This window comes from Syngnathus floridae, chromosome 1 (genome assembly GCF_059516105.1).
Source record: "Syngnathus floridae isolate MCC-2025c chromosome 1, RoL_Sflo_1.0, whole genome shotgun sequence".
NCBI lineage: Eukaryota > Metazoa > Chordata > Actinopteri > Syngnathiformes > Syngnathidae > Syngnathus > Syngnathus floridae.
In genome coordinates, this window is record NC_142413.1 from 26586378 (window position 1) to 26599472 (window position 13095).

General features: G+C 38.8%; 1 protein-coding gene across 2 annotated transcripts in view; it reads left to right on the forward strand.

Annotated features, from left to right (window-relative positions):
* Positions 1–6132: 6132 nt before the first annotated feature.
* The window catches only part of nkx1-2b (NK1 homeobox 2b), a 47273-nt gene continuing 40310 nt past the window's right edge, over positions 6133–13095 (forward strand). For both annotated transcript variants that reach the window (XM_088392014.1, XM_088392021.1), the window contains exons 1-2: positions 6133–6921; positions 7990–8209. In XM_088392014.1, coding sequence (XP_088248140.1) covers positions 6610–6921; positions 7990–8209 — 532 coding nt within the window. In that variant the 5' untranslated portion in view covers positions 6133–6609. The remainder of the gene's footprint in view (positions 6922–7989; positions 8210–13095) is intronic.

Consider the following 13095-nt stretch of genomic DNA (forward strand, 5'->3'; position numbering starts at 1 on the left):
TACAATTATTTATTAATTCAGTTCAGTAGCCCCTTCTACAAAATTTTAACAAAGCAGCCCTGGTTGAATGTTCCATCGAGAGATATGAAATTTTGGTGGTATGGTGTAGCAGCCCTACAAACAGACCTATTGGCTTAACCTAACAGAAAGTCCAACATTATTATTGTTTTCTCAAATTGGCTCCATTTTCTGCCTTTATAGAGGTCATATATATGAAAGAAGTCCCCATAGAGGTTTTATCACTTCGTCTTGAAACTCATTCTTTGATGTTTTTCTTCAAGCGGGTTTACCAGATCTACTTATATTTGCTTGGAAGATAGTTTAGGCCTTCATGATAATAAAACACAAAGTTGGTGAGTTTTTGCAAAACACTGTTGCCATGACAACACACACTTTGCCATGAAAACAATGGTAACTTTGAAGGTCTAAACAGCCTGGCAAAATCAACAATATTTTATTCGTTTATTTTGTGGTTGTGACAAGAGTTATTTTGTGGCTCAGCAACATCCCCCCAAAAATCACAGAAAAAGCCCTGGTTGTACATTTCGCCAAAATCTATGAAAAAAAAATTGAGGCATACAACAGCCACAGACAGACCTGCAAAAAAGTCTCTCAAAGCCCCATGCCAAACCAAAGAGGAGGTCAGCCATTTTGAATTTTCTTTTGTTGCTTTTTTGGCCTTTTTTCAGGGGTTCCAGTTTAAATATCTCTTCCGAGAGGTTTTATTCTGATTGTTGGTGTTTTATTTCAAAATGTTTTAAGATGCTTGTTGAGACACTAGTTTTGTAAACTCATTTTAACCCTTTTGAAAATTTCATTAATCAGTGTATAAACCCTACATCTACCTATCAAATGATTTGTTCACTCAATTCAACCACATTCCATCATGGCCTGTGTTACTTTCCTCCTCCCGAGCTAAGCCGGTTGTAACATTGAGCAAGACTTACTTGAATTTAAAAGAGAACTCCGATATTTTTCAAATTTGGTGAAAGGTTTCCTTATTTGTGTGACATGTTTTACAAAAATAGCGAATTATTACAAAAAAATGTGCTTTAAGTTACTACAAAAAAAACTGCTGTCTTTATAAGACTATATTGTTTTAACCATTTGTATTTACAGCAAGATGAACATGCACTGTGCATGTGTATTGCCTTCATTATCCCGAAAGAGAATTATGAAGGGATGAAAAACACAGAGTGGAGACAACAATGATGCCAGTAGAGTCTCTGCCTCACAAAAGAATGAACAAGAATCAATAGTGAGACCGTCTGTCTGAAGCAGATAAGCCAGATAAGGCAACAGACAAATGGTGACGAGGAAAGACAACAATTTGAGATCTCATTCTAATAGTTAAGCTATTATTTGAGATGCCATTGAATTGTTTTAATCGTAAAAGTTAATATCATCTGATGATCATGATTTCAGCGTCAATGTATTGGTTGAGGGTGTGTGTGTGTGTGTGTGTGTGTGTGTGTGTGTGTGTGTGTGTGTGTGTGTGTGTGTGTGTGCGTGTGTGTGCCTGTGCGTGCACGTGCGTGCACGTGCGTGTGTGTATGCCACATGCAAAATATGGAACGAAGTCTGAAAAAAAGATATTTATTATCTCATCTGAATGAGAACCTTACGGAAGAGGATTAGGGCCTGTGAAGAAAAAAAAACGAGGGGTGACAGGATTCTGACTTTTTTTCTCAGAATCCTGTCACCCCTCGTTTTTTTTCTTCACTGGCCCTAATCCTCTTCCGTAGAACCTTGACTAGCCACAAAGAAGGGGAATAAAAAAAAAGTTACAGTAGCACTGGATTAATGAAAATAGTTTAAGTGGAAACCGGCAGCCAGAGATACAATTATTTTGGGTGATAATAAAACAAACAGTATTTTAAAGGTAATTGACGTCAATCTTTTGGAAGCTATTTAATTGACAAATATATCAAGTTCTTAATACATAAAAAAATCATATCGTCAGTGTCTGTGTGCTTGCCCCTCCCTTCCTATGTCTACTCTCAATCTATCTACTAATCACAGTCACCTGCCTCTCGTTACCTGTCGCGTATATAAATCGTGTCTGCATGTCACACCCCTGTCGGATTGTTCTCGTCTCGTCTGTTGTCGTCGTCGTCGTCGTCGTCGTCGTCGTCGTCGTCGTCGTCGTCCCTGTCTTTATCTTGTCTTGATTTTGTCTTTTTGTTCAGTTAGTCTTGTCCCTAGTCGAGCTTCTAATAGTCTGTCTTTGAGTTCTCCAATAAACACTGGTCCAAGCTGCATTTGGTCGCCCTGCTCCATTACTTCCATGACACATATCTTAACAGAACTCACTGAACTACTATTTTGAGTGAGTGTGCATGCATGTGTATGTTGTTCTTATATCGTATATAACATAATTATAGTTATAATTGGGTTTCTACATGGACAGCTATATTTGCTATGATATTCATATACAGTCAAACCTCGATTTTCGACCACAACCCGTTCCAGAAGGCGGTTCGAGAAGCGAATCGTTCGAATTACGAATCTAGTTTTCCCATTACAAATAATGGGAAAAAAAAAATCTGTTCCAAGACACAAAAAACCCCACCTTTTTTAAGCATTTTTTCATTTGCGCATTTTTGTCCGATCGCGCAAATGCAGCATACCGCCGAACGCGCAACCGTAGCGCGCCGCCGACCCCGCAACTGCACAGCGCTGGTTGCATTATGGTGACAGAGCCGTCGCTGAAATTTAGAAAATATTTTTTAAGTCCTGATGTCCTTTCCCAAATTTAAGTGGACCTCAGTGCGCAGGGAGCTTAATTTTTGTCCGATCGCGCAACTGCAGCGCACCACTGAACGCGCAACCGTAGCACGCCGCCGACCGCGCAACTGCATAGCGCTGATCGCATTATTGAGATAGAGCCGTCGCTAAAATTTAGAAAACATTTTTAAAGTCCTGATGTACTTTCCAAAATTTAAGTGGACCTCAGTGCGCAGGGAGCTTTATTTAGTACGATCGCGCAACCACAGCGCGCCGGGCGCTCACTGTCGCATTGCTTTAAGAGCGTCTTTGTGTTTTAGGATGACTTTATTGCTCCCACTTGCTTTCTTTGGAGACATGATAATGGGTTAATACAATCCTCAAAGTAACGAAAATACAACAACAACGGAGTCAATCGGCCTCCGGGCCGCGCGGTTGGGTTTTCTCGGGTTCTCTCGGCTCATTTCGCGAGGTTCGACCTGCGAAATTTGTTCGACAATCGAAGCAAAAAAATCTCGAATTTGTCGTTCGAATTCCGATTTGTTCGAGAACCGGGACGTTTGTAAACCGAGGTTTGGCTGTATATCATAAAAGGGAGGTTGTCCTAACAGAAGGCCTTAATTAAGACACTGTATGCAAGTACAGTAATTATTTTTTCACATTTGAAAACAGCTAGTGAATTTTTATGACTGTGACAAGGTCAAGAACAGATTCCCAAAGCCTACCTGCCTGCAGTTTTTTAGAAGCAAATTGTTTTGCAAAACTTGCACCAGAGTTGAAATTCGTGCGTTGATTGATGACTTGTTGGCTCATGTCAGCTTCAAACTGTCATCAGGTGACTGATGCCTTCTTCCTACGATCATGATGCAAAACATAATGTTTAATTATGATTATGCACGTATTTCTGTCCACACATTACAACTATGAGCTGACAGGCAGAGAGTGCACACTTGCGGTAAGTAGTACAAATCTAAACGTGAGCGACTCGATGAGGAGTTGAGCAATGCAGCACATCTATGTCTGTCCTGCGTAGGCTGGATATAAGTGCAGGGTATTCCCCAAAGACTGCTCGGATAAGCTCCAGCACACCCGCGACCCTTGGGGGGGAAAGCGGTTCAGAAAAATAAATAAATAAATACCAGTAGCTATTGTTTAAAATGTGTTACAAGAATGAGGTTACCTTGTTGCTGATATTCTTTAAGTTTGACTCTTGAATTAAAATTGTAGAATAAGGTTTGCAGAAGGGAGCATTTAAAATCGGTATTTTTGAATGGGTCCGGGCAGTAAATTATGGGAAAAATATATTCTTCCCTAGTTTGTCTCAGTAAAGGATTGTTACATTTGAAGGGAGGTGTAATAAAAGGCTCTTCATCTCACTGCAGTCACCAGTATTCGATTAGGCGGCTCAACCTGCAACTGTGATTGTAGTAATTAAGATTCTTTACAGTCTGCAATTAATTTAATAAAGAGGGTGCTACACTGAGCTCATTAACCTTAATGAGAATTATTACTAGCTATAGAGACATTGGCTCTCGATCGCTCTCTTGCTTGTGCATGTTCATTTTTGTCTTGGGTGGTAAAGGGAGGACAATTACTTGTAATTATGATTTACTTGCAACCGCCACATACAAGTAGATATACACACAAACATTTAAAAGGCTGGAGGTTGCAACAATTAGTTTACTTAGCTTGTGTAACAAGTCTTTGGTTAATGGTTGGAAATTATACAAACCAACCACTATTAATTTTCCCCCAAAGTTCTCTCAAAAGCAATTTGAAAAATCTATTGCACATAGTAACTTATTGCATATTTGTGGTCATGTGTAACTTGGGAAAGTTGAGCGCCGTGTGTGGGGTCTGTATGCATGTGAGGCCCCTGGTGTGACGCACTTCAAAACGATATGGCAAGTCCTCCCTCAACACTGCAACAGCTCTGTGGATATATAAACAGATTGAGATACACGTTGTGTATACACTTGTATGTACTATATGTTTTTACATGGTTATCGCCTATATTGTGTCGTAATAATAAAAGCGGTGCGGACTACATTGTTTTCATATGGACAATGTACAAAAAGTGTGTTTTACACTTTTCCAATGCATTCATTTTGCAGGATAGCATACTCTAGTGATTGTAGCCAAAAGATAAATTTGCAAATAATTTATAGTTAACGTGACAGTGTGCAGGTGGGTGTGGCTGTTGTTTCTCTCTACTTGTGCAACTGGCAGCTCTGATAGGCTCCAGCATCCGCTCAAACCCTGAACGGATGAGCAGAACTAAGCAGGATAAGCAGCATCTCTCTCTCTCTCTCTCTCTCTCTCTCTCTCTCTCTCTCTCTCTCTCTCTCTCTCTCTGTATATGCCTGTAAAAAGTCAAAAAACACCCACATCAAAGAAGCAGAATATATAGTCAAAAAGCCCTCTGTGGTAGCCACAGCTATCGAACTGGCTAATCACATCTCAGTGATCCATTCAATTATTTTGCCCAACTTTTAATTTCTCCCTCTTAAGGTTCATTGGGCAAGTCAATTACATAGTGACGGTGACATGTATGAGAGAAGCAGTGTAAGAGGAAAGATGTTGCATCTTTTTTTCTTGTGCAACAGTACTGTATACAGTAAATGTGTGGTCATGTCCCATGTCCCCTCTGTTCTGTGGTTAAAAGTCACTGGAATGTTAAGATCCCAGCATTAGAATAAACACGTCATGTGTTAAATCAAAATCCAATTCTGTGGTCTATTACTTTCAGGCATAATAATGACTGCCAAGGATTAGGAATCAATATTTCACTGCAGCAGGGACATTACCAGCTTTATTCGTCCGTAATTGAGTTTCAGGACGAGGCCTTGCTCTGGAATCAGCATTAAAGATAAGGGCTCTTCTCATGGGGATGCACAAATAAAACCTCAAGAGGCAACACATCAGCTGCACATCATTTTAAATTGCTCATCAATAAACATTGCTTAGCACTTGATAATTTCACTAGGCAACAACTAAAACAAATTCTAGCTGAGTGTGACCCTTGGAGCTGATCGCGATTTACAACCGCTGGCTTTTCCATTTCTCCTCATTTTCTGACATTGTCCTTGTAGTATATGAACTTTGTATATGAAGTCTCGATTCTAGTTTAACTCCCTCATAACCTGAACCCTAAAAAAAAATAATATTTCTCCATTCAGCTCACACATGAAGAAATATAATACATTTTTTAGGAATCTAATCGGAATTAATCCTTATATTGCAAAATGTGTTGTTGGTTCTAACTTAATAGCGTGTTAGTTTCTCAAGCATATGTCGTGCCTAAATTGACAGCAAAAGTGTATTGCATAGAGTACCTAAATAGGCTTAAGTGGCCATTTGCGCTGAGCATATAGCTGGGGGCACGAAAGCCCGATTTCACTTAAACAGGAAGGTAGTGTCGGGGTTACGGGGGGCGGGGCCCCCTCCCTCGAATGTTGTCAGGCTCCTTGGGAAAGCGGCAGACAGCAACGGACCCATAGCACAGAGCTTAGCTCTAAATCGAGATACATAGCGCTGTGGACAAATCTGAGTGCGATGTTTCGTTGTAAAATATCATAAGTAAAGACGCGGTGCTTCTGACCAACGCAGCGCGGGAGACAAGGAGGCAAAACGCTGACGGAACGTAGCGTGCGAACCGAGTATTTAAAGCCACTCACATAAGCATATGGAAAACTTGAACAGTCCGAAAACTCTGGATATCGACTGGACTCACCAACAACATTTGGTGGAAGAGTAGTTGATTGGATACTTCGAAGTGAATAATCTTACATTTATTTCGTCCTGTTTGGTGTGAGCGCCACTATTTTTCAACGCTTTTTTAAAATCTGGATTTTAATTACATGGCACGGAAATTCTAAAGTCATGGACCGGGGCATAGCGGTGCAGAGAACTGATGGAGGCGATGGTGTTCAGACGCTGATGAGTCGAGAGGGAGCCGCTGCATGTCCCGCTGCGGGATTCCAGGCTGCAATGACAAGCGAAGAACCAGTACCGAGCTTTAACGAGGAAGGAGTCCGACCTAGGCCCAGCCCGGATAATTTGGACACATCGAATGGAGCAGCTGTGGGTGAAAAACGGATGTTCTCCAGCTTATTCTTCGGGATCAGAGACAGTCATGCACAAAACAACTCAGAATCTCCATCGACGAACCCGGTGTTGGCTCCACCACAACAGGTAGATACAGAGGAGCGCTTCATTTCTAAAAATATCTTGATGCATTTGCCACAGCATGGTGGAATGAATAACATCTAAACTAAACTAAACTAAACTAAACTAAACTAAACTAAACTAAACTAAACTAAACTAAACTAAACTAAACTAAACTAAACAACAATTATAAAAACCCATTCGACTTTATCTAGGCCTACTAATTGTGGAAACAAGTAAGCCAAGGCTGTATTTGCCAGACTTAACAAAATCAAGAATAGGAATAAGGATTTGCATCATTACATTTTTTAATTATTTAGATTTGGCAGGACAGTTGTTAACTTTCTTACAGAAATGATAGTGAACCGCACTGGCTGTTTGCGTCGGTAACACGAAGGACTATAATTTATCCGTGGAGTCTGGTGATACAGACCACGAGTGATTTATTGTTCATATTTGATGTAGTTAAGTCATTCATTCATGAACGGCCAAAATGCGAATCGTCCATTATTTTATATATCTTAATTAAAATCATTCCTTGATGCGTTGACATATAGCGTTAGTGAATGTGTATTTTGGCAAAAATCTGAACATTTTTTAAAAAGCGGTGACGATATTCGTCATAATTTGTCATTATTTCAATTACTCATTCACATATTGTCCTTAATTATATGTTACGGTGGAAAACCTCGAAAGCTAATTCCAGTTGTACCACTTTATTGACGGCGCGTGTGTGATTAATGATTTTTATTTCTTTAGTCACACATACAAATGATCAGTTTAATTAAATATTTCTAATTACAAACGCAAATTTTAATGCGCAAAGTTGTTTTGGAGATTTAATGTAAATGCCGTAAGGACTCGGAACACATGCACATAAATCAATTGTACAGCCTGACGAGAGAATTCTTGCCAAATACTTTATTTCTGTGATGTTCACGATCCATAGTCAATTTAGGGCTCCTGATGATTTGTGCATTAATTTAGTTATTTATTTAAAATTCAGTGTTGAAAAGCGTAAATGAGTTGTCATTCAAGTCTTGTTTCTCAATCAACTCGGCGCAAAGTTAGTTCACTTATTTTGTGCTTTTGCAGGGTCTCACCGGTCATCGGACTACCTCATTCTCCGTCTTGGACATTTTGGACCCCAACAAATTCACCAGCAGTCGGAGACTGCAGGTACAGCAGAGCAGCCACGCGGATGACCACAACGTCGTTGCACAAGGTGGAGACATCAGAAGTGGGGCCGCTGGTGAATGCGAAGCGGGCCTGGAACCCAATAATGGCAGTTATGGCGGACAGGAATACTCAAGCAGTAAGACAAGTTTATAATTGTCATCTTTATTATTCTATTATTTTACAAAGTTTAAATTTTATTTGCTCATTTCATTTTGCAAACATTACTTCAGATATTTAAATATTGAGTAGTTTAAAATGGCAATCAATCCTTATCTATGTGTAATATTTAAAAAAATGATCAAACTTGCGTTTGTAGTTTTTACCATCTTAATCTTCCTATTAATTTATTTGATCAACATATGCGAATTACTTTAGAAAAAAAACACGTTTATGGATTTCTAGGAAAATATTATATACTGACAGAAACAATCCTTTGGATTAATTTATTTGCACATGATCAAAATGTGTTAAACAATGTGATTTAATTCTTTTTTCCTCAAAATATAAACGAATATGTTAATTAAACACATTTTAATCATGTGGAACTGAAAATTGAGTCTACTTTTTTTCACTGTGTAATTGCTGATGTCGTTTGAAATATTGTATGATATTTCCAACTTTGTCATCGTCTTAATTATAGTGTTGACCCATTGTCTTAAATAGAAAATAGAATAAGTGGAATGACTACCACTATTTCTGTATTTTTATTATTTCCACTAATCCGCTAGTCATGGAGGCTTTAATTTTTATTTAATGTTATTCATTTTTATGTATCAAAAAGTAAAAATACCTACACATAGGCCTATAGTTCTCATTCTGAAAAGAATTTCCACGATTCTTTACTTTTATATCATATTTAAACATCACAAATTACTTCTTTTAAAAATAATCAGTCAATGCAATTATTAGGCCAATTTAATGAAGGTTGTGTCAGCATTTACTCTTTCATTTATTTGCAGAAAGATGAACAAAGATGGACAATTGCAACGTACAATCGTACAACAGTTTTGTGTTGCCGGATGTTTTATTCAATTTTCAATAGGCCTGCAACGGACGGAAAATACTATGATGAGGAATTGACATGTTGACATACGTATTATTTCATTTATAACGAAAAAAAAAATTAGAGCTTAATTTTAGGCCGTCGTTTGCGCCGCTGCTTTACAACAAGGTTTTGGCATAATACGTATGTGTGTCATTATGTGACTCTGTCAAGACAGGCCACATGTGGCCTTAAAGATAGATTTTATAACAGGTGTCGGGGTGGTTGCAATTAAATGGTGAAATATCAAGGCCTCTTGTTCTGAAGTTGTCACCCAGTAAATAAACCTACTTGAGAAAAACGTCAGGTGAAATTATAAATATTAAATACAAAATAACACCAACTGGATACACTGCATACATTATAAATGTAAATTTAATTAAATAAAGCAAAATACAAATATTTAGCCTGACATTTTTTTTATTTCTGAGTAAGCAGTAAATGTACCCAAGTTAGAATGAAGGCAATATAACAGATACCTACAGTATAGTGTTGCATGGGATAAAGGTACCAGTCCGGCACCTTGATATTTCAACATCAAAAACTGCTCAATACCATTTATTTTTTGCACCCGTATTTAAAAACAAAAGAAAGAAAATAAAGACATGCATACGCGCAAATATATGCGTGAGCATTTTGCAGACTGGCATCCAGTTTAAAGAGATTAAAACGTCCTGTGTTCATCGACTGGTTGTGATTTATAACATTTGTTTTTTGCATTTGTAACAGTACACTCCCCTCAAAAATAAGTAGAATATAAACGTATTTTGTTCCCAATTCATAGATTTTGACAAGGCTTTCGTTAACGCTCAAATTCTGAGACACACGCCCACTCTCAGACAGACACTGAACAACGTTATATTGGGTCATTCACAATTAAATGAACATATTTGTTTGCCAGTACTGGTACAAATGTATTGTCACTATCAACAATGGATGGCATCAAATGCAATAAAATAGGTTAATGGGACATGCAATGTGAAAGCTTGTGGCTAGGAAAATTTGGTCGGCTGTTCAATGTTTAATATTTGTCATTACCATCTGTTTTTGGAGCCATCCACCAATTGCATGCCCTTAGACCACAGGTGTCAAACTCAAGGCCAGATACGGCCCACTACATCATTTTATGTGGCCCGCGAAGACAAATTGTGCATCAAATTCATGTCATTACGAAAATTGCAAATTGTCTTCACTTTTAATACCTTTTTTTTTTAAATATTTGACCAGTTTTTACTCGTCTGATTTGAAAACGAGTTATTTGTCAGTTTGTTTTGTAGCTTTCACTGTATATAATGAGGTGCTCATACATTTATTTGGGTTGACAGTCATAATGGCCCTCCGAAAGAAGCTATGACTACAATGTGGCCCGCGAAAAAATTGAGTTTGACACCCTTGCCTTGGACAGTATTTACTAACCTTTTTTTTGTATCCATTTTCCACGCCTTTTCATTGGAAAAAATCTCAAGGCTACCACTAAAAATCTGTTAAGTGTTACACCAGATTCTATTTTAAAAGAAATTATGTTACAATAAAAGATGTTGTGAAAGTGCTATTTTCTCTCTCTCTCTCTCTCTCTCTCTCTCTCTCTCTCTCTCTCTCTCTCCTGAATAATTGAATAAAAAAAAAATATATTTTTTTACTGTATTTCTTTTTATAATGAAAGTGACAGTTTTAGACAGTGTAAGGAATACTAAACTATTGAAAGTGATTGTGATTAAAATCCAAGACTAGCTCTATAATTATTGCGACAATAAGAACAAAGCCACGTTTAAACACGCCCTGCTGTTCTGGCAGAACCTGAGTGGTTATCACTGTGAAGATGACTTGACTGTGTTGTGTTGGTGAAAAATGCACAATCCAGGTTCTCCGGTCAAACTACATGCTGGGATTTCCGCAAAAAAAAAAAAAAAATGCACCACGGCCGTCAGAGCTCCACTGTTATTAAAAGCACACAGCAGCACACATAAATTGAATATGTGCCAACGCAGCACAATCAAACCGATAAAACAATAAATCTCAAGATTCTCCGATTAACCACACAAGTGTGATTAACAAGTGGCTGACCAGGCCTTGCGCGAACTGACCAGTGGTTTGGCGATCCTGTTTAAAAAGGCCTTCCGTAATTAATATTGGACAATTGGATGGGAAACACTGTCTAAGGGTTACATATGTAAGATTAGTCACCCTCTATCAAATACGATTCAGAGTTTAAGATTGTTTTAATCATCCTAGTAGCTGGACCTGGTAGACTACTACTATAATTTCGGGAATATAAACCGCACCCGAATATAAGCCACACCAGCTAAAAGTAGGGGAAAATACTGTTTTGTTCTTATATAAGCCGCACTGGACTATGAGCCGAAAAGGCACAAATAATACAGTATGATAAAAATCATGACAAATCCATATATAAGACGCACTGGCCAGAAAATGCAGGGTTTTTAGCTTGTGCAAAAGGTAGTGGCTTATAGTCCAGAAAATACGGTACTTACTACAGCTGAAAATTTGATGACATGACTCATTATGGAAAAATAAGGGGCATTTAATTCACAATTGCAGACATAAATTGACCAAAAAAGTTTCACATTCATATACAGTAAATGCATAAGAAAATAAAAACAATAAAAAAATACTGTATGTACATAATCACGCACGCGCGCACTTACACACACGCACGCACGCACACGCACACACACACACACACACACACACACACACACACACACACACACACACACACGCACACACACACATCAGAATAGGCCAATTCTGTGTCCGATTTGTAAAGAGATTATACAGCTGCATCTGGGTTAGGGTTAGGGTCATCTGGTCATGAAAATAATCATCACCTCCTGGCTTAATACTGCATTGCACTAGTTGTTACACTAATAAGTCAGGCATTATTATTGTCTTCAATGGTGTATTACAATGTTTGTGTGCTAATGTTAACAAGTGATTATGTTTAAAATGCTTTGTTCTTATGAAACATATAGAAAATGGATGGATGGATGGGTGGATGGTTGGTTGGATGGATGGATGGATGGATGGATGGATGGATGGATGATGGATGGATGGATGGATGGATGGATAATAATAATGAAGTGTTTTTGTCAGTGTTATTCTTCCAACTTTGATTTTTAGATTTTTCTCAAGGTACTGCAGGCATAATATTGAAGTCCAAATTTCGGGATAGATCATCATCATAGCTTGTCATGCCAAACAGCCAACCATTCTAGAGTGTTCTGATTCACATTCAGCAAATCAGCGTTCAGGCTGCATGATAAGGGGCACGCTCGGAGGATATGCTCGATGGTCTGGGCGCCCTCTCCACACTCACACTACTGATCTGTCCCCAGGCCCCATCTGACCATATTATCACCTGTCCTACATACTCCTGATCTTGCCCTATTAAGTGCACACCAGCTGCATCTAGGGAGGTGTGCCCCATCAGCAATTTCTTCGCCGGGGTCTTGAACAGCACTGTTGGGGGTATTCCTTCGTTCAGATTCCTTCCATTGGTCCATTCTATACTTTTATCCTGATATATGGGGTGGAGGTTCCTCCTCGCTAACAAAATTCTTTCTAGATTTCGATCTCCTCGGAACAAGCTCATGGGGATGCAATGGGTGTCTTGGGTCCGAGGTTTGCTTGTGCTTTTTTATTTTAGCTGTTGTCTGCCGCCTGATGTTTGGAGGGGCAATACCAGCAAGCTTTTATAGGGTATTGATTGGAGTGGGCCGTATGTTCCTGTAATTACTCTACAAGCTTTGTTAAGTAATGGGTCTATTTTCTTTGCGCGTGGTGCTCTACTCCACACAGATGCCCAGTACTCTGTTGGTGCATAGCACAAGGCTAGGGCAGATGTTCTAAGCATTTGGGTATTGGCTCCCCACTTGGTCCCTGCTAGTTTTTTGAGTAAGGAGTTGCGGGAGCCAACCTTTCCCCTCAGTTTTTGTATGTGGGTAGCAAATGATAATGTT